This window comes from Urocampus carinirostris, chromosome 3, assembly GCF_059441175.1.
Source record: "Urocampus carinirostris isolate Australia breed hairy pipefish chromosome 3, RoL_Ucar_1.0, whole genome shotgun sequence".
Taxonomy (NCBI): Eukaryota; Metazoa; Chordata; class Actinopteri; order Syngnathiformes; family Syngnathidae; genus Urocampus; species Urocampus carinirostris.
Window position 1 is genome coordinate 7,750,931 of NC_142351.1, and position 27,269 is coordinate 7,778,199.

The following is a 27,269-nucleotide window of genomic DNA, read 5'->3' on the forward strand; positions in this document are numbered from 1 at the left end:
TAGATAGATAGATAGATAGATAGATAGATAGATAGATAGATAGATAGATAGATGTCTAAATAGATAGATAGATAGATGTCTAAATAGATAGATAGATAGATACCATAGATACTATAGATACCATAGATAGACACCATAGATAGATAGACAGATAGATAGATAGATGTCTCGTTGTCTAGATGGATAGGTGTCTCGTTGTCTAGATAGATAGATGTCTAGGTAGATAGATATCTAGATAGATAGATAGATAGATGTCTAGATATATGTCTAGATAGATGGATGGATGACTAATGTCTAGATAGATGTCTAGATAGATAGATGTCTGGATAGATGTCTAGATAGATGTCTAGATAGATGATAGATGTCTAGATAGATGTCTAGATAGATAGATAGATAGATAGATGTCTAAATAGATAGATAGATGGATAGATAGATACCAATGGATACTATAGATACCATAGATAGACACCATAGATAGATAGATAGATGTCTCGTTGTCTAGATACATAGATAGATGTCTAGATAGATAGACGTCTAGGTAGATGGATGGATGACTAAATGTCTAGATAGATGTCTAGATGGATAGATGTCTGGATAGATGTCTAGATATATGTCTAGGTGTCTAGATAGATGTCTAGATAGATGGATAGATGTCTAGATAGATGTTTAGATAGATGTCTAGATAGATGGATGGATGACTAAATGTCTAGATAGATGTCTAGATGGATAGATGTCTGGATAGATGTCTAGATATATGTCTAGGTGTCTAGATAGATGTCTAGATAGATGGATAGATGTCTAGATAGATGTCTAGATAGATGTCTAGATAGATAGATAGATAGATGTCTAGATGGATGTCTAGATAGATGTTTAGATAGATGTATAGATAGATGGATGGATGACTAAATGTCTAGATAGATGTCTAGATGGATAGATGTCTGGATAGATGTCTAGATATATGTCTAGGTGTCTAGATAGATGTCTAGATAGATGGATAGATGTCTAGATAGATGTCTAGATAGATGTCTAGATAGATAGATAGATAGATGTCTAGATGGATGTCTAGATAGATGTTTAGATAGATGTATAGATAGATGGATGGATGACTAAATGTCTAGATAGATGTCTAGATGGATAGATAGATAGATAGATAGATAGATAGATAGATAGATAGATAGATAGATAGATGGATAGATATTATCATTATTGTTTTCCCATTTACGTCTTTTGTGCCGGATTAAAAATCTCGCCGGGCCACATGTGGCCCGCGTGCCATATTTGCTCACCCCTGGGCTCTATTGTCTCTACTCTTATAGGGACATGTCATTGTTGGTGAGTTATTTGAGTCATGTGTTTTCCTTGCCTCCGTTATAATCAATTTAAGAGCTCTTTGATGTCCATGTGTTGTTAAAGCGTGTGTCCTCCTACAGATCTAGATCATAGTACACAGTTTGTGTGCTGTTATCCAGACAGACCCCAAAAATGCGTATTCTAAGAAAGACAAAGACAGAGACAGACAGACAGGGAGCGAAAGAAACGGACAGACGGATAGACAGACGAAGCGGAGGGGAGAGCCTATTCAGCGAGACCGCTCGACTCGTTTTGCTCATTGAAACGTATTACATAAGCGATGAGTCGTTTGACTCCAGGGTATGTTGAGTTCTTTTTCTTAACGAGCACGTGTGTGGAGTATAATTTTTGTTTTTAGTGTACTGTATTTGCGGCTATCACAACGATACTCAAAAATGTGCCACAAAAAAAGACTCAAAGAGCCATAACAGCAAAATATTTCTAGTTTTTTTCAGGCAGGGAAGAGACAAAATTCGACAAAACCACCAAACCCCCTCTCCAGACTAGAATTAGAATATACCTTTATTGTCATTGTTACAACATGGGTTGAATATATTGTGACAACGAAATTGGACATGGCACTCCAGTTCCACGTTTTACAGTGAGATTAAGGAAAACAAAGAACATAAAGGAACTCTGTCCGGTATCCTGCTCGTGTATCCAGTATCTGGTATCAATCCCGCCTGTCTCGTCCTGTTCGGTATTCTTCTCCAGTGTCCAGTATCCAGTATCGATCCAGCCTGTCTCGTCCTGTCCGGTATCTTGCTCCAGTCTCCAGTATCCGGTATCGATCACGTCTGTCCCGTCCTGTTCGGAATCTTGCTCGTGTATCCGGTATAGATCCCGTCTGTCCTGTCCTGTCTGGTATCGATCCCGACCGTCCCTTCCTGTCCGGTATTTTGCTCGTATAACCAGTATCCCGTATTGATCCCGTCTGTCCAGTCCTGTCCGGTATCTTGCTGTTGTATCCAGTATCCCATATCGAGTATCAATTTCGTCTGTCCTGTCCATTCCGGTATTTTGCTCGTGCATCCAATATCAGGTATCAATCCCGTCTGTCCCATCCTGTCCAGTCTTTGCTTGTGTATCCTGTATCTGGTATCAATCCTGTCTGTCCTGACTGGTTTCAATCTCTTCTGCCCAGCAGGGATGAGACAAAATTCGACAAAACCACCAAACCCCCTCTCCAGACTAGAATTAGAATATACTTTTATTGTCATTGTTACAACATGGGTTGAATATATTGTGACAACGAATTTGGACGTGGCACTCCAGTTTCACATTTTACAGTGAGGATAAAGAAAACAAAGAGATAAAGGAACAAAGAAGATGTTTGTGCTGTCCTTGTTGCATAGGCTTTGTTTTCCTCCGGAGGGGGGTGTATGAGGGGGTGAGGGACAGACAGAGATGGCCGGATCCGACTAGATGTTTGATCTTACTGTACACACGGTCTAGTGTTTTTCCCCCTGGTTGCTCAGTCCACGTAGTGAATGAATTTGGGAAGTACAGTCCTTAAGCATGCCTGATTAAAGTCGCCGGCGACGATAAAAGCTAAAGCTTATTCTTCAGCGCATGTTTTTTTCACTGTGTGACGTTTGATGATTTGATCAAATCTATTAAATAATAATAACTCCAAATCCTGTGTCCCATATAAATACACCAATAGTTGGTCCCAGCCGGGTGGCGCCGGGTTCTGTCGCGGTTGCCACGGCGCCCAATTGGCCCATGGACACCGGCTGAGACGCGTTGACTGATTGCTCCTTGGGAGTACTTAAACGCAGTCCTTTGAGCCATTAGTTGTCTGAGCGTCTGTGAAACTTCTGCAAGACTCCTGTTGAACTCTGTGAAATGCCTAGTCTGCGTTTGATCCTGTTTTATTTTTTGCCTGATTTGTTTGATTTTTACCACTCTTTTGTTTGGATTTCAATCCACTTCCGCGACCATCGATCCGCAGATCGAGTGCGACTAATAAATTGTGAGTACGTTACGCTATTGGATTCTCAATCCTGTTTCCTGCCCTGGTTCTTGACAATAGATCCGCCCGTCCCTAAGGCTCGTCAAATTGCTCTGGGTGCTGTGCTGATGTTTTGGCTTTTTATGGTTTGTTCTGTGGGTTTTCATTATAAGGTGTCTGAACAGTGAACTCGGATTATTTCATGAGCTTCCGTATAAAGGATCCTTTAGCGATGTACAGCCAAAACGAGTTTTTGGGTGTTACACTTTGAGTTTCCTTTTAGTCATCATCCTCCCTTTCGCCTCTTTCTTCCACTCTGTCGCTTTACTTCCACATCCTCTCACATTTAGTGACTCTATAACTATGGTTTACGAGACTTTTCGATCTCCCGCCCCCCTTTCTTTGCCTTGCTGTCTCTTAGGGAGTAGAGATAGAGAGGAGAGGATCCCCAGTCCCCTCGCTCCCTCCACTTTAGTCGCCTCTTAAGACACACAGCGGACCACGGTGGGAGAATTTTCACACCTCACAGGGGGAGAGGGCCCCTCACTACAGGACAAGGTTTTGGGTGCTGTGAGGAGAATGATGAGCAACAAGAGTATGAGTATGGATGTTAAGAGGGGACTGTATGAGAGTGTGATTGTGCCGACTGTGTTGTATGGTGCAGAGACTTGGAGCCTGCACGCAGATTTGAGAAGGAAATGAATGGTTTTTGAGATGAAGTGTTTGAGGAGTATGTTAGAAGTGACAAGATTGGATAGAAAAATGAAATTGTGAGAGATAGAACCGGAGTAGTAGTGGAATTGAGCAAGCGTGTGGATAAGAGAGTACTCTGTTTGTTTGGAGACATGGAGAGGATGGATGAGGAGCGAATGTTGAAGAGGATCTACAGAGCAGAAGTCAATGGAAGGAGACCAAGAGGAAGGCCGCCATTGACGTGGATGGATGGTGTTATGAGTGCACTGCAGGAAAGAAGTCTAGCTAAAGGAGTGGAGAGGTGTTTTGAAAAGATATTGGTATGTTTAGACACGTTCTAAGGGATGGGCAGGGCACCCGTATGATGCGGCAGGGGTAAACCAGCGAAAGCTGTCGGACCCTGCTTTTTTTCCTCTTTTTTCTTTTCTTTGTTTTTGTATGTGTTTATCTTGCTGTCGGTCACTCCTCTCAAGGGATATGACCAGGGTAGATAGATAGATAGATAGATAGATAGATAGATAGATAGATAGATAGATAGATAGATAGATAGATAGATAGATAGATAGATAGATAGATAGATAGACACCTTGAGTTTAAACTGTCGTTAAAAATGTTCCACGAGTTTCCTGAAAAGTACCGTCAAAGTGTCATTTTGGCCTTGCGTGCATTACATGATGCTTTGCAAATTTGGAACGACATGGAGAGAATTTGCACGGTATCAATTTTGTCTCCGAGCCATGCATACTCGCAGGGTTGGGTAGGGTTACTTTAACGTAATTACTTTCAATTACTTTTGGATTACTCCAATACCAAAAATTACTAAATTTTGTGCAGGCTTGGGGAGTAACGGAATCCATGGAAGGGCAAAAATGATGTTGGCAAGCTGTTTGGATTGATTTTCATTTTGTTTCTGTGGCATTTGATGTTTGTTTTGCCGGAGATCAAAGAGATCAAAGCCAGGAGAGAAAGCTTACCACGTGTTGTGAGTCATCATTTTATCCATATATAGTTTCTTTTGTCTTTTATTAGCATATTTGGTATTGGAGTCATCCAAAAGTCATTGAAAGTAATCACGTTAAAGTAACCCTACCCAACCCTGCAATTTATGTTCGTTTTGCCGGAGATCAAAGAGATCAAAGCCAGGAGAGAAAGCTTACCACGTGTTGTGAGTCATCATTTTATTCCTATTTAGTTTCTTTTGTCTTTTAGTAGCATATTTGGTATTGGAGTCATTCAAAAGTCATTGAAAGTAATCCCGTTAAAGTAACCCTACCCAACCCTGCAATTTATGTTCGTTTTGCCGGAGATCAAAGAGATCAAAGCCAGGAGAGAAAGCTTACCACGTGTTGTGAGTCATCATTTTATTCCTATTTAGTTTCTTTTGTCTTTTAGTAGCATATTTGGTATTGGAGTCATCCAAAAGTCATTGAAAGTAATCCAGTTAAAGTAACCCTACCCAACCCTGCAATTTATGTTCGTTTTGCCGGATATCCAAGAGATCAAAGCCAGGAGAGAAAGCTTACCACGTGTTGTGAGTCATCATTTTATTCCTATTCAGTTTATTTTGTCTTTTAGTAGCATATTTGGTATTGGAGTCATTCAAAAGTCATTGAAAGTAATCCCGTTAAAGTAACCCTACCCAACCCTGCAATTTATGTTCGTTTTGCCGGAGATCAAAGAGATCAAAGCCAGGAGTGAAAGCTTACCACGTGTTGTGAGTCATCATTTTATTCCTATTTAGTTTCTTTTGTCTTTTTTCAGCATATTTGGTATTGGAGTCATCCAAAAGTCATTGAAAGTAATCCCGTTAAAGTAACCCTACCCAATCGTGGAAAAGAGCCACCCCTTCCCAAATGTAAATGCTGTACAGTGAAGGTTCATGCCCCCACCCCTTCATTTCCAAGCGCCATACCCATAATGTTGTGGCCTACTTTACTCTCACTCGTGCGTGCTTAACCCTTTATCCATCGCAGACGACTCCCTCCCCCAACATCCCCATCCATTCGTCATCCCCACGCCCTATCGAGGCTGTTACCACGGCTACCGGAGGCAGACTTTCCAGGTTCCCCGAAGCCCCTCCACCAGGGCCACGAGTGACCTCGTCAAAGCCGATCCTGAAACCAAAGCAAAGTGGGGAGTACTTGATGGAACAAGGTCCCCTCTGTGACCACCGCTGTCAAGTCAAGTCATGTTTTCCTTTGTTTGGCCCTTCATCAGTCTCATAAGGCTGTTCAGACGACAGCCTATGATGACACCGTCCCCTGATCTAAACCCTATAGGAGGGCAAGGAAAAACTCAAAACCTCGGCATGAGGCCCCACATGAGGTCATCCCCTTCCAGGAGGACCATTCAGCAATAGATGTTGCAAGGGCATCAACCAACAATACACAGTCATCATCAACATGAAACATCCCCTGATCTAAACCCTATAGGAGGGCAAGGAAAAACTTATAAACTCAGCATGAGGCCCCACATGAGGTCATCTCCTTCCAGGAGCACCAGGCAGCAATAGATGTTGCAAGGGCATCAACCAACAATACACAGTCATCATCAATATGAAACATAAATCAATCATAAGCTATGGAATATAAGTGTGTTTTAAGCCTAGATTTGAACAGTTACACTGAGGTTGCAGACCGAATTTCATAGGGCAGATCATTCCACTGCACTGGGGACCAAACGCTCTTGAACCTGCGGATTTCCTCTTGGCTCTTGGTTTGATGTAAGCAGGGTTGGGTTGGGTTGCTTTAACTGGATTACTTTCAATGACTTTTGGATGACTCCAATACCAAATATGCTAATAAAAGACAAAAGAAACTAAATAGGAATAAAATGATGACTCACAACACGTGGTAAGCTTTCTCTCCTGGCTTTGATCTCTTTGATCTCCGGCAAAACGAACATCAAATGCGACAGAAACAAAATGAAAATCAATCCAAACCGTTACTCCCCAAGCCTGCACAAAATGGAGTCATTTTATTCATATCTAGTTTCTTCTGTGTTTTATTAGCATATTTGTTATTGGAGTAATCCAAAAGTAATTGAAAGTAATCCAGTTAAAGTAACCCTACCCAACCCTGCATGTAAGACAAGAAAATTTGATCACTTTACCCCGATTTTAGCTTGATGTGATTTGAAGGTTCTGTTGGTAATGGATTCAAAGATATTTGACGGGGAGGAAGCAATATGTAGAAATGGGAGAGTTGTCATCTGAATACTTGGACGTCTGTTGTGGAGTACCACAGGGTTCTATCCTGGGTCCAAAGTTATTTACCGTATTTTCCGCTCTATGAGGCGCACCTAAAAGCCTTTATTTTTTTTCAAAAACTGACCATGCGCCTTATAATACAGTGCGCCTTATATATGGATCAATATTAAGTCGCAAGGTCTCGCAACAAAGGCAAGCAGCCGCCGACTCGATTTTCCCCCGAAGGCGAAGTCGTCCACACTGTATGCTGGGATACATATGCCGGCGTTTCATTTCCCAGCCAATGTGTCAATCATCATTTGAATCGATCACTATTGGCGAAAATTATTCAGAGGTAAAGAGGGCGGATCCTTTTTATCATTTACAGGCCCGCATAGGCTAAAGGGGCAAAATGAAGCCTGCAATTGGCCGAAAAAGATGAATGTGAATCACACGTTGGGTTACACTACGGCATAGAGGAAACATGTTTTACCATTCTGTATTTGTAAATATTTTACTCTCCTGGATTTACTACACTCACAGATATAAGAGGACCATTGTTGCACATTATTATTGAACGCAACGACTTCAGTGAGCTACTCCGGCTATATATTTTCCCAGTATCTTGTTTCAGAATGAATTTGATGTTTCTGTGATGGGTCTTTTTTTAAATTCAACTCAATTCCGAGTGTTTATTGTCATATGCACAGTGAAGTTGCGAGCGAAAAAGAAAATAGAAACTAAGGAATGGTTGGCATTTCTTGAATCCCAAGACTTTAACCTTCCGAATGATGGAACGATGCATTTGAGTGACATCGTACAGACACCGCATCCGCACGTGTCTACGACACGTATTTACTTCTTTGCAAGCTTTGGGAATGTTAAGGGTGTAAAAAGTTGGACTGAACCATCTGACTGTTTTGTCGACGTTCCCATTGTAGCGCCTTATAATCCGGTGCGCCTTATGTATGGAAAATATAGGACCAAAAATTATTTTTTGGGGGTGCGCCCTATAACCCGGTGCGCCCTATAGTGCGGAAAATACGGTAATTTATATATTAAAGATATTTTAAATGTATCATAACTATTGATAATAGTAATGTTTGCAGACGATACTAACATTTTCTATTCAAACGATAATGATATTGATTTGGTAACCTGTAACCTTTATCTCTTTTTCTTTCTCTTGAATCTACTCGTCCGGCCCCCGACAGAATGTTTGTTCTATGGTTTGGCCCCCGAGTTCAAATGAGTTTGACACCCCCGGTCTAGTTGGTGGACTTTTGTCATGAAGCCTCAAGACATTGAGGTGAGCGTGTAGGTGAATTTCCTGCAAGAGTTTTATTCTAAGATGCTAACACGCCAGACCAGAAGGAGCGAGTGCAGACTGCGCGCTGTGAAAAAAAACAAACTAGACAAGACATGAGGTGAATCGGGGGGCACTAAACTTGGGTGGGTTTTACCTAGCAACAATGTTCCCTCAAGCTCAGCACACACATTCTCAGCGCACAAGAAAATCGAGCCAGCGCACAAAAATCAGGGCTCCAAATTGCTCATTAAGAAAAGAATTAAGTCAAAGTTATAGTGCACGAAGGTAAAATACAAGGGTTCCCCTGACGTGTTCTAAATGCTGTATTTGGAAGTCAAGGTTGAAGTAGAACGAAGTTGAGTAAAGTCAGTAGAGTTTGTCGAGAACCGGCTTTTTCGGCTCGGCTCACTAAAAGGAACCGGCTCTTTCGGGTCCCAAACAGCTCTTCAGGTTGTTTTTGCTTCTTTCATCCCTACACGACCAAATATTATGTAAAATTGTGCACAAAATGACTTAAAGGAAGGGGGGGAATGGAACAAAATAGAAAAAAATACCAAAATGAAAAAGGAGTGAAAAGCTGAGAAAAAAGAAACAAAAGGAAGAGAAAAAAAGAAGGAAAGATTCAGAAAAAAAAAGAAAAGAAAAACAAAGGAAAAAAGTAAATAGAGAACAAAAAGAAACCGCAAGGAAAAAAATTTACACAATAAGAATTTTTTTAAAGGAAAAAAATAGAAAAAAAGAGAAAAAGAAGAAAACGTTTGTGTTGCATTCAAATCATTTCTAATTACCGTATTTTCCGCACTATAAGGTGCACCTAAAAGTCTTTTTTTTTTTTTCAAAAGCTGACCATGCGCCTTATAATACAGTGCGCCTTATATACGGATCAATATTAAGTCGCAAAGTCTTACAACTAAGGCAAGCAGCCGCCGACTCGATTTTCCCCCGAAGGCGAAGTCGTCCGCGGTGTATGCTGGGATTTATATACCGGCGTTTCATTGGCTAACCAATGTGTCAATCATCCGTTGAATCGATCACTATTGGCTGAAGTTATTCAGAGCCTCGGATTGGCTAGAGGGCCAAAACAAACCCTGCAATTGGCCGAAAAATATGTGTCAATCATCCGTTAAATCGATTGCTATTGGCTGAAGTTATTCGGAGCCTCGGATTGGCTAGATGGCCAAAACAAACCCTGCAATTGGCCGAGTTTAGCAATGGGGTAGCAAGCTTAGCAAGCTTAGCAAGCTTGCTAAAGTTCACCATAAAGAAACATGTTTCATTAGTCTGTATTTGCAAATAATTTACTCTCCTGGATTGACTTCACTCACAGTTGTAAGAAGACCATGATTGCGTATCATTATTGAACGGGAGAACTTAGGTGAGCGATGCGGCTTTATATTTTCCCGTTATCTTGTTTTAGAACGATCTTGACGTTGCTGTGATGAGTTGAGTGAATTCAACTCAATTCCAAGTGTTTATTGTCATATGCACAGTAAAGTTGCGAGCGAAAAAGAAAATAGAAACTAAGGAATGGTTGGCATTTCTTGAATCCCAAGACTTTAACCTTCCAAATGATGGAACGATGCATTTGAGTGACATCGTACGGACACCGCATCCGTATATGTCAGACACGTATTTGCTTCTTTGCAAGCTTTGGAAATGTTAAGGGGGTAATCAGTTGGACTGAACCATCTGACTGTTTTGTCGACGTTCCCATTGTAGCGCCTTATAATCCGGTGCGCCTTATGTATGGAAAATATAGGACCAAAAACTATTTTTTGGGGGTGCGCCCTATAACCCGGTGCGCCCTATAGTGCGGAAAATACGGTATAGCAAGTCAATCTTGTTGCCAACATTGAACTTTCACAAAAAAAATGTGATTAAATACAGTTGTGTATCGTGCAATCGACTCAATAATCCCCCAAAAATGTTAGTATGATGCGACAAAAGATACCAGGAAAAAAAAAGAAATGGAAATCTTGTGAAAGAATTGTAAAAAACAAATGACGTTTGTGAGCCTGCAACCTTTGCAACCGTACATGAGTCAATTCATTCAAAAGTGAAAAATAATTTTGCATTATTGAAAACTCGGCAAAATGTAACGTGATGCCAAGTTTTGCTCATGTTTTATAATGACTTAGTTGCCACACTTGGGATTGCCGTTGCTCACTGTTGTTTCAAGCGTTGCTCACCGACTTTGTGTGAAAGCTCAGACTCCTGGAAAATGACAGGGAATATTGCCTAGCAACTTGCTCTTCTGCCCCGTTTCGGGTTAACACTGTCGTACAATAAGACCCCTCCCCTTTTTACAGCGTGCAGCCTTCGACCAATGGCAGCACACGTCAAATGTATTCGTGTGACACGTGCAAAGGAAGTGAGGGTGGGAGGTTCCGAGACTTGTTTTTGGCGTGCTCACCCACCCGGAACTCACCGCGGCTAACGAAGGAAGGGGAGAAAGGGAGTAGGAGGAAGTAAGAGAGAGAGAGAGAAAAGAGAGAGAAAAGGGAAAGAAAAGGGAAAAAAGAAGAGAGCAAAAGAAGGTAAAAAGACACAGAGAGAGAGAAAGAGACAAAGAGGAAGAAAGAAAGGGAAAAAGAGAGACAGGGAGAGTGAAAGAGACAGAGACAGAGTGGGAGAAAAGGGGTGAGAGAGAGAGAGAGAGAGAGAGAGAGAGAGAGAGAGAGAGAAAGAAATACAAAGTAGTGTCTTTGTTCGAGGCACCTGGCCTTGGCAACATCAAGTGGACATATATCAACCTGCAGCTCGTTTTTCTCTTGCGCTTCCCTCAGCGTTGTCTCGTGGGCAGAGATCAAAGCCAGGAGAGAAAGCTTACCACGTGTTGTGAGTCATCATTGTATTCATATTTACTTTCTTTTGTCTTTTATTCGCATATTTGGTATTGGAGTCATCCAAGTCATTGAAAGTAATCCAGTTCAAGTAACCCTACCCAACGAAATTGGACGTGGCACTCCAGTGTCACATTTAACAGTGAGGATAAAAGAAAACAAAGAAGATAAAGGAACAAATAGAATAGAATAGAATAGAATAGAATATACCTTTATTGTCATTGTGACAAAATGGTTTGAACATATTGTGACAACCAGGGTTGGGTAGGGTTACTTGAACTGGATTACTTTCAATGATTTTCGGATTACTCCAATAGCAAATATGCTCAAAAAAGACAAAAGAAACTAAATATAAATAAAATGACTCCATTTTTTGCAGGCTCAGGGAGTAACGGAATACATGGAAGGGCAAAAACTATGTTTGGATTGATTTTCATTTTGTTTCTGTCGCATTTGATGTTCGTTTTGCCGGAGATCAAAGAGATCAAAGCCAGGAGAGAAAGCTTACCGCATGTTGTGAGTCATCATTTGATTGCTATTGAGTTTCTTTTGTCTTTTATGAGCATATTTGGTATTGGAGTCATCCAAAAGTCATTGAAAGTAATCCAGTTCAAGTAACCCTACCCAACGAAATTGGACGTGGCACTCCAGGTTCACATTGAACAGTGAGGATAAAAGAAAACAAAAGATAAAGGAACAAATAGAATAGAATAAAATAGAATATACCTTTATTGTCATTGTGACAAAATGGGTTGAACATATTGTGACAACCAGGGTTGGGTAGGGTTACTTGAACTGGATTACTTTCAATGACTTTTGGATTACTCCAATAGCAAATATGCTCAAAAAAGACAAAAGAAACTAAATATAAATAAAATGACTCCATTTTTTGCAGGCTCAGGGAGTAACGGAATACATGGAAGGGCAAAAATGATGTTTGGATTGATTTTCATTTTGTTTCTGTCGCATTTGATGTTCGTTTTGCCGGAGATCAAAGAGATCAAAGCCAGGAGAGAAAGCTTACCGTGTGTTGTGAGTCATCATTTGATTCCTATTTAGTTTCTTTTGTTTTTTATTAGCATATTTGGTGTTAGAGTAATCCAAAAGTCATTGAAAGTAATCCAGTTCAAGTAACCCTACCCAACCCAGCATTTGATGTCCGTTTTGCCGGAGATCAAAGAGATCAAATCCAGGAGAGGAAGCTTACCACGTGTTGTGAGTCATAACTTTATTCATATATAGTTTCTTTTGTCTTTTATGAGCATATTTGGTATTGGAGTCATCCAAAAGTCATTGAAAGTAATCCAGTTAAAGTAACCCTACCCAACCCTGTTTATGACCTAGTAAGAAACCAGGCTACTGTGTTAGTAGACCTAAAACAGTTAAACCTCACATGCTCCACACGTCAACAAAAAAATCTACCGGAGGTGCAAAAGAAAAGCGCAACAATTTATAGAAGTTACTCACCAAGTCCGTGACTCACACCGGGAGCTTGTAAACATGTGCATACACTTAGGCCAGAGGTGTCAACCAGGCGGCCCGCGGGCCAGATCAAACCCACCGATGTTTTAAATCCGGCCCGCAAGACAACAGTGAGAGAAGCGCAAGAGGAAAAATGAGCTGTAGTACAATTTTCATCACGGGCCGTAATTGGCTTTGGACGTGCCTGTCCTAACCTTAGCCTGACACCTAACCTAAGAAACACAGCAACAACTTCAAGCATTTACAACCCGTGGGCTTAAAATTCAAGCACAGCATTAAAATTCAAACATTTTCACTGATTTCAAGTGCTCGGAGGAACCCTGTAATTCACAGGTGTCAAACAGGTGGCCCGCGGGCCAGATCAGGCCCACCGATGGTTTAAATCCAGCCTGCAAGACAACAGTGAGAGAAGCGCAAGAGGAAAATGAGCTGCGGTTTTCAATATTTCCACCGGATGTCACCCAAGCCGGTGAACACTTGCAAAACAATTGTGGTCGTATTTCTCCATTTCTCTCTGACTCACTTCTTTTTTAATGATTTCTCCCTCTTTTTTTTTTCCTGTTCACTTTCTCTTTCTCGCTCACTCTTTAACGCTTTCTTTTTCTCTGTCTTGCTCTCTCTTTTCTCTCTCGAATTTACACTTCTCTTTCAATTATCTTTCTTTCTATTTTATTTTTCTCTTTCTTTCTCGCCCTCTTTATTTCCCTTTTTCGACCTCTCTCTCTCTCTCTCTCTCTCTCTCTTTCTCTCTTTCTATCTACCAGCTACCTATCTACCTCTCTCTCTCTTTCTCTCTCTCTCTCTTTCTCTCTCTCGCTGTCTCTCTCTCTCTCTCTCTCTCGCACTCTCTCTCTACCCATCTAGCTATCTACCTCTCTCTCTCTTTCTTTCTCTCTCTCTCCCCCTCTCTTTCTCTCTTTCTATCCATATATGTATCCATATATCTATCTGTCTGTCTGTCTGTCTGTCCGTCTATCTATCTATCGAGACATCTATCTAGACATCTATCTAGCTAGACATCGATCTAGACATCTATCCATCTATCTCTTGCTCTATCTATCTATCTATCTATCTATCTATCTATCTATCTATCTATCTATCTATCTATCTATCTATCTATCTATCTATCTATCTATCTATCTATCTATCTATCTATCTATCTATCTATCTATCTCTTGCTCTATCTATCTAGACATCGATCTAGACATCTATCTATCTATCTCTTGCTCTATCTATCTATCTATCTATCTATCTATCTATCTATCTATCTATCTATCTATCTATCTATCTATCTATCTATCTATCCATCTAGACATCTATCTATCTATCTATCTATCTATCCATCTAGACATCTATCTATCTATCTAGACATCTATCTAGACATCTACATTTGCCTATGAAAAAGGTGTACGAGCCTGCAACTCATATGAAGCGATAGATGATATAGAATCGACATTACAGGGGCATGTCCAAAGTAATGGATTAGCCCATGAGTAAAGGGCAGGAAGGAATGGCGCTCAAGGTGAGCCACTCGGATGGCCTGGGCTGCATAAATCTGCATGTCTAATGAGGAGCTCACTTGGAGACATGACACAAGGTCTGTGGTATGTTGGACTTCATGAGGAAAGCAAGAGCAAGGTGTCAAAGAGGCGGCCCGCGGGCCAGATCAGGCCCACTAAGGGATTGAATCCGGCCCGCGAGATAACACTCAGAGGAGCGCAAGAGAAAAACGAGCTGCAGGTTGAAATAGGTCAACTTGATGTTGCCAAAGCCTCGAACAAAGACACTGTACTTGGACTTCTTTCTCTCTCTTTCTCTCCCTCTCTCTCTCTCTATCTCTCTCTCTCACACACTTTATCTCTTTTTCTCCTGCTGACTCTTTTTCTTTCTGTCGTTTGACTTCTCTTATTCTTTGTATCTTTCTTTTTCACTTTCTTTTTCTCTCTATATTCTTCTCCTTTCATATCTCTATTCTGCTCTCTCGTTTTCTCTCACTTTTACTCTGTCTCCCTTGTTCTCTGTTTATCGCTCTCTCTTTCCCTCCCTCTCTTTCTCTCTCTTGTTCTCTTTTCTCTATTACTCTCTAACTCTTTCTATTTCTCTGTCTTGCTGTTTTTATATTTTCTCTCTCTAATTTACACTTTATTTCTCTTTCTTTCTCACCCTCTTTCTTTCCTTTTTTACCTCTCTCTCTCTCTCTCTTTTCCACCCCTTTTCTCCCACTTTCTGTCTCTGTCTCTTTCACTCCCTGTGTCTCTCTTTTTCTCTTTCTTTTTTGCTCTTTGTCTCTTGCTCTCTCTGTGTCTTTTAACCTCTTTTGCTCTAACTTCCTTTTTTCATTTTCTCTCTTTTCTCTTTCTCTCTTCCTACCCTTTCTATTTCTCTTTGGATTTCTTTCTTCCTCTCCCTTTCTTTTCCCCCTCTCTCACGACTTTTTATCTTTTGTTTCTCACGCTCTCTCCCTCTCTCTCTTTTTTTTTCTTTGTCCCGCCCTTTCTCCTTTTGCTTCACTCTTTCTCTTATTTCTTTGTCTCTCTCTTTCTCTCTCTTTCTTTTCCACCCCTTTTCTCCTACTCTGTCTCTGTCTCTTTCACTCTCTGTGTCTCTCTTTTTCTCTTCCTTTGTTGCTCTTTGTCTCTTTATCTCTCTGTGTCTTTTAACCTCTTTTGATCCAACTTCCTTTTTTTTCCTTTTCTCTCTTTTCTCTTTCTCTCTTCCTACTCTTCGCACTTCATTTTCTCTTTTCTCTCCTTCTGTCTTTCTATTTCTCTTTGGATTTCTTTCTTCCGCTCCCTTTCTTTCCCCCTCTCTCACAACTTCTCTTTTTATCTCTTTTGTTTCTCACGTTCTCTCCCTCTCTCTCTTTGTCCTGCTGTCTCTCCTTTTCCCTCCCTCTTTCTTTTATTTCTTTATCTCTCTTTTTCTTTCTCTTTCATCTACTCGTCCGGCCCCCGACAGAATGTTTGTTCTATCGCGTGGCCCCCGAGTTCAAATGAGTTGACATCCCTGATTTGGACCGTATAATAGAAGTTCCAAGAACTAAAAAACTGCTGAGGTCGTCAGAAGAAAATTTGTGTCCAATGACATCATGTCAAAAACACATTTGCGCAGAAGCTTTTAAGGACTAGCGATGACTAACTGATCTTTCTTCACATCTTGAAACAATGTACGGAAACTCCATTTTGTTTTTGTTCAGGCGGCACCAGATATCAAAGGCGTAGGCTAAAGCTAAGGCTAAATATGGCCGCAAAACGTCAAAGGCGCCGTGCCTCAGCACACCTGAAGCCGATTTCAGTTCCACTGCAAGTTGTTTATGTCGTGTGCTTTCCAGGGATCCTGGTGGATCTTGAAAACTTGACGGTCTTAAATTTCATAACCGCAAATGTAAGGCCTTGAAAAGGTCTTACATTTAACTCTTTCAAGTCCTGTTTATTTGTGACACCCTTAATCACAAGGAGTCTCAAAGAGCTGCACAGACCACAGATTATTGCAAGCCACAGACTATTATGACACCATCCCCTGATCTAAGACCTACATGGGGCAAGGAAAAACTCAAAATCTCAAGTCAAGTCATGTTTATTTGAAAGAACTGCACCGACTGAAAACTACAGACTATTATGAAACCATCCCCTGATCTAAAACCAACATGAGGGCAAGGAAAAACTCAAAAACCTCAAGTCTAGTCATGTTTATTTGTGACGCCCTTAATCACAAGAAGTCTCAAAGGGCTGCACAGACCACAGAGTATTGCAAATTACAGACTATTATGACACCGTCCCCTGATCTAAAACATACATGAGGGCAAGGGAAAACTCAAAAATCTCGTCATGTTTATATGCGGCGCCCTTAATCACAAAGAGTCTCAAAGGGCTGTACAGACCACATATTATTGCAAACCACAGACTATGATGACACCACCCCCTGATCTAAAACCTATATGAGGGCAAGGAAAAACTCAAAAACCTCAAGTCAAGTCCTGTGACGCCCTCAATCACAAGAGGTCTCAAAGGGCTGCACATACCACAGTTTATTGCAAACCACAGACTATGATGACACCATCCCCTGATCTAAGACCTACATGGGGCAAGGAAAAACTCAAAAATCTCAAGTCAAGTCATGTTTATTTGAAAAAACTGCACCGACCACATATTACTGAAAACTACAGACTATTATGAAACCATCCCCTGATCTAAAACCAACATGAGGGCAAGGAAAAACTCAAAAACCTCAAGTCATGTTTATTTGTGACACCCTTAATCACAAAGAGTCTCAAAGGGCTGCACAGATCAAAGACTATTGCAAACCACAGACTATTATGACACCATTCCCTGATCTAAAATCTACATGTGGGCAAGGAAAAACTCAAAAACCTCAATTCATGTTTATTTGTGACACCCTTAATCACAAAGAGTCTCAAAGGGCTGTACAAACCACAGATTGTTGCAAACCACAGACTATTCTGACACCATTCCCTGATCTAGAACCTACATGATGGCAAGGAAGAACTCAAAACCTCAAGTCCAGTCCTGTTTATTTGTGACGCTCTTAATCACAAAGAGTCTGAAAGGGCTGCACAGACAAGGGAAGTCAAATTAAAATAAAATAATTTGAATGCTAAAGATGCTGAAAATTGTCACGACCAGAAAGAATCAGGACCCAATTGTGTAACGTTAACCACAAGTTTTATTGAAAGAAAGAGGAAGGGCTGCACCCACGATCCGGTGCTCGCTGGACGCGGGAAGCAAGTCGCTCTCACAATCAGATTGTGGTCTGAATACGGAAGTGGATCTTCTGTAGCATGCGATGGCGGTCTCAAGGACGGAAAAACAGGTCGATAGCCGGGACAGGAGAGCAAAAACGTGGTTGAGGTCAGAAACGGGTCGTAATCCGGGACAGGAGAGCAGACGTGGTTGGGATCAAAAACTGGTCGTAAGCCGGGACAGGAGAGCAAAAACGTGGTCGGGGTCAGAAACGGTTCGTAAGCCGAGACGGGAGAGCAGACGTGGTCGGGATCAGAAAACAGGTCGTAATCTGGGACGGGAGAGCAGACGTGGTCGTGGTCAGAAACAGGTCGTAATCTGGTACGGGAGAGGAGACGTGGTCGGGATCAAAAACAGGTCGTAAGCCGGGACGGGAGCGCAGAAGTGGTCAGGATCAGAAAACAGGTCGTAATCTGGGACAGGAGAGCAGACGTGGTCGGGATCAAACACTGGCCGTAAGCCGGGACGGAAGAGCAGACGTTGTCGGGATCAAAAAAACAGGTCGTAGCCGGAGACAGACGGGGAGATCAGGAACGGACAGGTGGAAAAAACGGGACAGTCGTAAGTCAAGGTTAAAACAGCTTGCCTTGTATCAACAGAGGTTTGCAGACGGACTAACAACTGGAGAGTGACAGGACTGAGTTTTAATAGCGGGTACAGATGATTCAAATCGGTAATCATGACAGAAAATGGCAATCATATTTTATGAGGGGTCTTCATGACATACCTAAAGTCAATGATGAACTTCATCTGCAATTCAGACGTGTTTACTGGTAGATCATTGCTCTTCTTCGGTTCCTCGATGACGGATGGCTTCTTCTCATCTTTGTCTCCTCTCAGGGTCGGAATTTTGCTTCCGAAATTTCACCAGCAGCTCCGGCACGATCGAATCGCCGGGCTTCCCCGACAAATACCCTCACAATCTGGAATGCTCCTACATGATCATCTCCCCGACCGGCATGGAAATCAGCCTCACGTTCCTCACCTTCGACCTGGAGAACGACCCGCTCTTGGTGGGAGAAGGAGACTGCAAATACGACTGGTTGGACGTTTGGGACGGTTTGCCGCAAGGTAAGCGCCGAGGGAACATTCCCATTCCTTTTCGTGCTGCGTGACGGGAACGCGCAATTCCCAGGTGGAGTTTGCATCAGGAGGTGCAGGCTTTCATGTGAAGCTTTGACTTCCAATCCTCAGGGTAGGGTTGGAAAGTAACAGAATACATTTTACGGGGTTAGAAATTCAGGATCCCCAAAAAATGTAATTGTGTTCCAGTTACGGAAAAGAAGAAGTAATCAAATCACGAAAGAACAAACATTCTCTCGGGGGCCGGACTGGTAGAATAAAGACAAAGAAAAAGAAGAGATAAAGAAATAAGAGAAAGAGGGAGGGAAAAGAAGAGAGGGCGGGACAAAGAAAGAAAAAGAGAGAGAGGGAGAGAGCGTGAGAAACAAAAGATAAAGTCACGAGAGAAGGGGAAAAGAAAGGGAGAGGGAGAAAGAAATCCAAAGAGAAATAGAAAGACAGAAGGAGAGAAAAGAGAAAAGGGTATGAAGAGAGAAAGAGAAAAGAGAGAAAAGGATAAAAGGAAGGTAAAGCAAAAGAGGTTAAAAGAAGCAGGGAGAGAAAGAGACAAAGAGAGACAGAGACAGCGTGGGAGAAAGAGGGTGGAAAAGAAAGAGAGAGAGAGAGAGAGAAATACAAAGAGAAATAGAAGGACAGGAGGAGAGAAAAGAGAAAAGGGTATGAAGAGAGAAAGAGAAAAGAGAGAAAAGGATAAAAGGAAGGTAAAGCAAAAGAGGTTAAAAGACAGAGAGAGAGAAAGAGACAAAGAGAGACAGACACAGCGTGGGAGAAAGGGGGTGGAAAAGAAAGAGAGAGAGAGAGAGAGAGAGAGAGAGAGAGAGAGAGAGAGAGAGAGAGAGAGAGAGAGAGAAATACAAAGAGAAATAGAAAGACAGAAGGAGAGAAAAGAGAAAAGGGTACGAAGAGAGAAAGAGAAAAGAGAGAAAAGGATAAAAGGAAGGTAAAGCAAAAGAGGTTAAAAGACAGAGAGAGAGAAAGAGACAAAGAGCAACAAAGGAAGAGAAAAAGAGAGACAGAGACAGAGTGGGAGAAAGGGGGTGGAAAAGAAAGAGAGAGAGCGAGAGCAATACAAAGAGAAATAGAAAGACAGAAGGAGAGAAAAGAGAAAAGGGTATGAAGAGAGAAAGAGAAAAGAGAGAAAAGGATAAAAGGAAGATAAAGCAAAAGAGGTTAAAAGACAGAGAGAGAGAAAGAGACAAAGAGAGACAGAGACAGCGTGGGAGAAAGGGGGTGGAAAAGAAAGAGAGAGAGAGAGAAATACAAAGAGAAATAGAAGGACAGGAGAAGAGAAAAGGGTACGAAGAGAGAAAGAGAAAAGAGAGAAAAGGATAAAAGGAAGGTAAAGCAAAAGAGGTTAAAAGACACAGAGAGAGAAAGAGACAAAGAGCAACAAAGGAAGAGAAAAAGAGAGACAGAGACAGAGTGGGAGAAAGGGGGTGGAAAAGAAAGAGAAAGAGAGAGAAATACAAAGAGAAATAGAAGGACAGGAGGAGAGAAAAGAGAAAAGGGTATGAAGAGAGAAAGAGAAAAGAGAGAAAGGGATAAAAGGAAGGTAAAGCGAAAGAGGTTAAAAGACAGAGAGAGAGAAAGAGACAGAGAGCAACAAAGGAAGAGAAAAAGAGCGACAGAGACAGAGTGGGAGAAAGAGGGTGGAAAAGAAAGAGAGAGAGAGATAAAGAGAGAGAGAGATAAATACAAATAGAAGGACAGGAGGAGAGAAAAGAGAAAAGGGTACGAAGAGAGAAAGAGAAAAGAGAGAAAAGGATAAAAGGAAGGTAAAGCAAAAGAGGTTAAAAGACAGAGAGAGAGAAAGAGACAAAGAGAGACAGAGACAGCGTGGGAGAAAGGGGTGGAAAAGAAAGAGAGAGAGATAAATACAAAGAGAAATAGAAGGACAGGAGGAGAGAAAAGAGAAAAGGGTATGAAGAGAGAAAGAGAAAAGAGAGAAAAGGATAAAAGGAAGGTAAAGCAAAAGAGGTTAAAAGACACAGAGAGAGAAAGAGACAAAGAGCAACAAAGGAAGAGAAAAAGAGAGACAGAGACAGAGTGGGAGAAAGGGGGTGGAAAAGAAAGAGAGAGAGAGAAATACAAAGAGAAATAGAAGGACAGGAGGAGAGAAAAGAGAAAAGGGTACGAAGAGAGAAAGAGAAAAGAGAGAAAAGGATAAAAGGAAGGTAAAGCAAAAGAGGTTAAAAGACACAGAGAGAGAAAGAGACAAAGAGCAACAAAGGAAGAGAAAAAGAGAGACAGAGACAGAGTGGGAGAAAGGGGGTGGAAAAGAAAGAGAGAGAGAGAGAGAGAGAGAGAAATACAAAGAGAAATAGAAGGACAGGAGGAGAGAAAAGTGAAAAGGGTATGAAGAGAGAAAGAGAAAAGAGAGAAAGGGATAAAAGGAAGGTAAAGCAAAAGAGGTTAAAATACACAGAGAGAGAAAGAGACAAAGAGCAACAAAGGAAGAGAAAAAGAGAGACAGAGACAGAGTGGGAGAAAGAGGCTGGAAAAGAAAGAGAGAGAGAAAGAGAGAGAGAGAGAGAGATAAATACAAATAGAAATAGAAGGACAGGAGGAGAGAAAAGAGAAAAGGGTATGAAGAGAGAAAGAAAAAAGAGAGAAAAGGATAAAAGGAAGGTAAAGCAAAAGAGGTTAAAAGACACATTTCTCTCTCTCTCTCTCTCTCTCTCTCTCTCTCTCTCTCTCTCTCTATTTTTTAAAACCTCAATTCTATCAGCGGTCTTGATTCACAGGCATTTCGGGACTCAGGAGTTAGAAGAGAAATGCCGATATCAATATGAATGAATGAATGAATGAATGAATGAAAACTTTATTCGAACATCAAAATGAAAACAGAACAAAAACAATGATTCAACACCACTGGAACAACGCACCCACCACTTTTTAGGTGATTTGCCACTTTTGTACTTGCATAAGCCGCACCCATGCATAATCCGCGTGCGCCCGCATTCAAACTTCTGACACAATCACAAATTTAACTCAGACCGGGCTGTAAGTTCCACGATTGTAACAACATAGATAGAACACAATCCTAGGATCACGGTCGGCATCATAAATGGAAAATAATACCCGTAATTAACGTATGATGCAGACTTGTAAAGTCCGGGTCCCGTTAAAGTAATCCAAGGAAACAAAATGTATAGTTCCAAAGTTAAGGGTGGGAAAAATATATATCCACTATTATCCGCTGCGACAACAGACAGATCTACCGGTAACTCAGCTTTACCCCACTTCCCATCAGCCCGCGTTTGCTCCGGCCCTTCTTTTTGATTCGTCCGTAGAACACATAACAGAATAAATCTCTAAAATAAATACATTCCAAAAATATACAGTTGCAAATACATATTATACATGGTGACACATATTTAGGAAGAAAGACGGTACACCGAGAGAGTTTTCAAAGCTTTAATAATAATAATATAACTTTCATCCCAAACCCTGCCTGTGAAGGGTAGCAAAACGCTACTAGCAACACGCTCGCAACACAGTAAACTGCTGTTAAAAAAACACACCGTACTTGTAGTAAGCACGGTAAACCGTCCTCAACTTCCTCCTCATAACTATCGCCATCAAGGGCGTCTTCCTCATTATTGGAACGTACCTTAACTTTATAGACAATGTATGCTTAAACTTAGAGGTTGCAGTCTTTCTCGGCGCACATATTCTACTGGTCTTAATCTTACCTTTTATACCCTAGCGCCCCTGGTGGCCGTTAGAAAAAATCCATAAATTGGCCGCGTCACTGAATAAGCCGCAGGGCTGAACGTTTGGGAAAAAAGTAGCGGCTTATAGTCCGGAATTTACGGTAACTAGAAGCACTCTTCCCAATCCATCAGATCACTCATACCCCGGACTAGAACGGAGGCAGGAGGCAGGAAGGGAGAACTCAATTACGTTGACGATCAAAACGTTTATTTAGCAAAATAAAAGTCGTCCAAAACTCAGGGACAAGACAGAACAAACAGGCTTTAACTAAAAACCTGCAAACACAGGTTTCTTCCGACTCATACGAAACAGGACAGAGCAAAACAGAACGGGAAATGCAGACAGAAAATGCAATGAGCCAGCACCCGTAAAACCCACAACCCACCCTTAAGTAGCACACACGCAAATTAGCTGATCTACTGCAGCCGTGCCCAGGGGGCGGGGCCAGCCGGTCGCCACGGCGACCATGCTGGACACGACATAAAAAGGGGCCGAAGTGATTTTTTTTGTAAATCAAATTTTATTCTTCTAAGTGATTGCGCCACTCTCCCCACACCCTCCGACGTCATCATCCTTCTTGTTCCCGATTCCCTTCTTGCCCTCTCCATGCCTCCGTCCATCTGTGGGTCTTAGCCGGACCCCGGCAGGGGGTCCTGGAATCCCCCGCCTTAATGCAAGCTGCTCCGGGATCAGGATTACAAGTAGTCTCTAGACCGGCTGGCTTGCCAGACACCGAATTGTTCCCGCTGCCCTACTGTTTGCCAAGACCCTTCCACGCCCGAGGACACGGCTTACTCCAAGCAGGCTGCCGTTTCGTTTCCTTCTAATTCTCCTTCTTTTCTGACTGTCTACGACAAGGGTAGGGAAACTATGGCTCGGGAGCCATATATGGCTCTTTTCATGAGTACTGTATGGCCCTGAAATAAAATGTAACTATTGCACATCTGTCAAAGACCAGAAACTGACACAGGACTGAATAGCGCTCATTTTCACAGTCTTTGTTTGAAAAGAGAGGGAGAGTAAGGCTTGCTTGCTTAATCCGAGGGCTGGTGGAAAACGGGAGCGAGCAGGGCGGGAGTGACACGTCTGTGTCGGACGAGGAGGAACGGAGACAGGCGGGAATAGCAAGTCGTTGGCCGGGATTGGAGATCGAAGGCGGTGTCGAGTTCGTAAGCGAGGTCGGGAGCAGGAGGCAGGCAGGTAACGGGGCGAAACAGGTCAGGTAACAGGCAGGCAGAACGGGGCGTAGTCGGGTCCGGAAACAGGTTGGCAACAAAGATCAGGCAGACAAAAGCAGGGCAGGAACGGAGTCGGACGAAAAGGCTTACTGAGCTGAAGGCAACAGTTCGCATGACGATCTGACGGCTTCCACTTGGAAGCCGGGGGTTTAAAAAGAGAGTGTCCACCAATGTTCCCTCTAAGCTGCGTGTGTGCGCAATTGCGCACTACCCAGAGCTTTTCCGCGCACAAGAAAATCTAGCCAGCTCACAAAAATCAGGGCTCGAAATTGATAAATAAGAAGCGAATTAAGTCAAAGTTACAGTGCATGAAGGTCAAAATACACGGGTTCCCCTGACGCTGTGTTCTAAATGCCGTATTTGGAAGTCGAAGTAGAACGACGTTGAGTAAAGTTAGTAGAGTTTTTCGAGAACAGGCTTCTTCGGCTCGGTTCACTAAAAAGAACCGGCTCTTTCGGGTCCTAAACGGCTCTTCAGGTTGTTTTTGCTTCTTTCATCCCTACACAACCAAATATTATCCAAAATTGTGCACAAAATGACTTAAAGGAAGGGGGGAAAATAGTACAAAAAATAAAAAATACCAAATTGAAAAAGTAGTGAAGGCTTAGAAAAAAAGGAACATTTCAGAAAAAAGGCAGAAAAAAAGAAAAGAAAGAAACAAAGGAAAAAAGTGAATAGAGAACAAAAAGAAAAAAATAAACACAATGAGATTTTTTTAAAGCAATTAAAAAAAAAAGAAAAAAAAAAGGGAAAAAGAAGAAAAAGTTTGTGTTGCATTCCAATCATTTCCAATGATACCAAGTCAATCTTGTTGCCAACATTGTACTTCCACTAAAAAAAATGTGATTAAATACAGTTGTGTATCCGACTCAATAAGCCCCCAAAATTGTTAGTAAAATGCGACAAAAGATACCAGGGAAAAAAAATGGAAATCTTGTGAAAGAATTGTAAAAACAAATGACGGTTGTGAGCCTGCAACCTTTGCAATCGTACATGAGTCAATTCATTCAAGAGTGACAAATAATTTTGCATTGCCGGAAACTCAACAAAATGTCACGTTTTGGACACGTTTGATATCGATTTAGTCGCCACACTTGGGATTGCCGTCGCTCGCTGTTGTTTCAAGCGTTGCTCACCGACTTTGTGTGAACGCTCAGACCCGTAAGGAAAATTCCAGGGAACATCGGTGTCCACCAATCAGCGTCCTAGGCAGTTGGCGCCAAAGGAGCCGACTCAGATGCCTGGCATCGGTAATCATCACATCCTCTTCCTGTTATTAATTTATTGAGTTGGAATATTGAAGTACTAATAATATACTAGGGCAGCACGGCGGAGCAGTGGTTAGCGCGTGTGCGGCACAGTTCTAAGGTCTCGGGAACCTCCTGTGTGGGTTCAAATCCAGCTACCGGACTTACTGTGCGGAGTTTGTATGTTCTCCCCGTGCTTGCGTGGGTTTCCTCCGGGCACTCCGGTTTCTTCCCACATTTCAGCTGGATTGGCCGGTCCAAATTGTCCCTAGGTGAGACTGAGCGAGTGAGTTGTCTGTCCCTGTGTGCCCTGCAATTGGCTGGCAACCAGTTCAGGGTGTCCCCTGCCCACTGCCCGATGATTGCTGGGATGGGCTCCAGCACCCCCGCAACCCTACTGAGGATGAGCGGTGCAGCTAATGAGATGAGATAATATACTAAATATTTACCGTATTTTCCGCACTATGAGGCGCACCTAAAAGTCCTATTTTTTTTTCAAAAGCTGACCATGCGCCTTATAATACAGTGCGCCTTATATATGGCTCAATATTAAATCGCAAAGTCTTCCAACTAACTTGCAGCCGCCGACTCGATTTTCCCCCGAACGTGAAGTAGTCCGCGGTGTATGCTGGGATTTATTTACCGGCGTTTCATTGGCTAACCAATGTGTCAATCATCATTTGAATCGATCGCTATTGGCTAAAGTTATTCGGAGGTCAAGGGGAGGATCCTTTTTATCATTTACAGGCTGGCATTGGCTGAAGCGGCAAAACAAAGCCTGCAATTGGCCGAAAAAGATGAATGCGTATAGCACAGGGTTGACGGCATACAGAAAGCATTTTTTTACTATTCTGTATTTGTAAATATTTTATTCTCCTGGATTTACTAAACTCACGGATGGCTGCACATTATTATTGAACACAACGACTTCGGTGAGCTACTCCGGCTATATATTTTCCCTGTATCTTGTTTCAGACTGAACTCGATGTTTCTGTGATAAGCGGTGCAGATAATGGATGAAATGGAGTGTCTATTTTTGAATTAAACTCAATTCCGAGTGTTTATTGTCATATGCACAGTTAAGTTGCGAGCGAAAATAGAAACTAAGGAATGGTTGGCATTTCTTGAATCCCAAGACTTTAACCTTCCGAATGATGGAACGATGCATTTGAGTGACATCATACGGACACCGCATCCGCACGTGTTCTCGACACGTATTTGTGTCTTTGCAAGCTTTGGAAATGTTAAGGGGGTAATAAGTTGGACTGAACCATCTGAATGTTTTGTCGACGTTCCCATTGTAGCGCCTTATAATCCGGTGCGTCTTATGTATGTCAAATATAGGACCAAAAACTATTTTTTCCGGGTGCGCCCTATAACCCGGTGCGCCCTATAGTGTGGAAAATACGGTATAGCTATGTATAGTATTATACAGTAGTGCAAGGAGTGCAAGAGGAGCAGCTTTGCAAAAAATCCCCACGTCTATGAAAATGACTAAACAGTCCTCCCTTTCCCGACCACTTGATGTGTCTCTCTGCAGTGTCCCCGCTGATCGGCCGGTACTGCGGTACCAAAATCCCTCCGGAGATTCAATCCTCTTCTGGACTGCTGTCCCTCTCCTTCCACACGGACATGGCGGTGGCCAAAGACGGTTTCTCGGCCCGATACAACATGACACCCAAAGAAATCAGCGAATGTGAGTGCTAATGTCCTACAAACTTTTACATACCTTGGTATACCTGATATCCATTACTCCAGTTTCACATTTAACAGTGAGGATCAAAGAAAACAAAGATAATTTTCCATGGCACAGTACGGCAATTAGAATAGAATAGAATAGAATATACCTTTATTGTCATTGTTGCAAAATGGGTTGAACATATTGTGACAACGAGATTGGACGTGGCACTCCAGTTTCACATTTAACAGTGAGGATCAAAGAAAACAAAGGTAATTTTCCATGGCACAGTACGGCAATTAGAATAGAATAGAATAGAATATACCTTCATTGTCATTGTTTCAAAATGGGTTAAGCATACTGTGACAACGAAATTGGACGTGGCACTCCAGTTTCACATTTAACAGTGAGGATAAAAGAAAACAAAGATAATTTTCCATGGCACAGTACGACAATTAGAATAGAATAGAATAGAATAGAATAGAATAGAATAGAATATACCTTTATTGTCATTGTTACAAAATGGGTTGAACATATTGTGACAACAAAATTGGATGTGGCACTCCAGTTTCACATTTAACAGTGAGGATAGAAGAAGACCAAGAAGATAATGTGAAATGATACGATCCGCATTTCTATAGCGCTTTTCAAGTCAATGACTTCCCAAAGCGCTTTACAATGTGCTTCACATTTCCCAATAGCGCCCGTGCAGCCGTGTAAGGCGCTAA

The 27,269-nt window shown here is 41.9% G+C and overlaps 1 protein-coding gene across 3 annotated transcripts in view; it reads left to right on the top strand.

The window, feature by feature from the left end:
- LOC148368498 (neuropilin-2-like) overlaps window positions 1-27,269 on the top strand; it is a 167,376-nt gene that overhangs the window by 55,295 nt on the left and 84,812 nt on the right. For all 3 annotated transcript variants that reach the window (XM_088330522.1, XM_088330521.1, XM_088330523.1), the window contains exons 4-5: window positions 18,419-18,649; window positions 26,404-26,559. In XM_088330522.1, coding sequence (XP_088186648.1) covers window positions 18,419-18,649; window positions 26,404-26,559 — 387 coding nt within the window. The remainder of the gene's footprint in view (window positions 1-18,418; window positions 18,650-26,403; window positions 26,560-27,269) is intronic.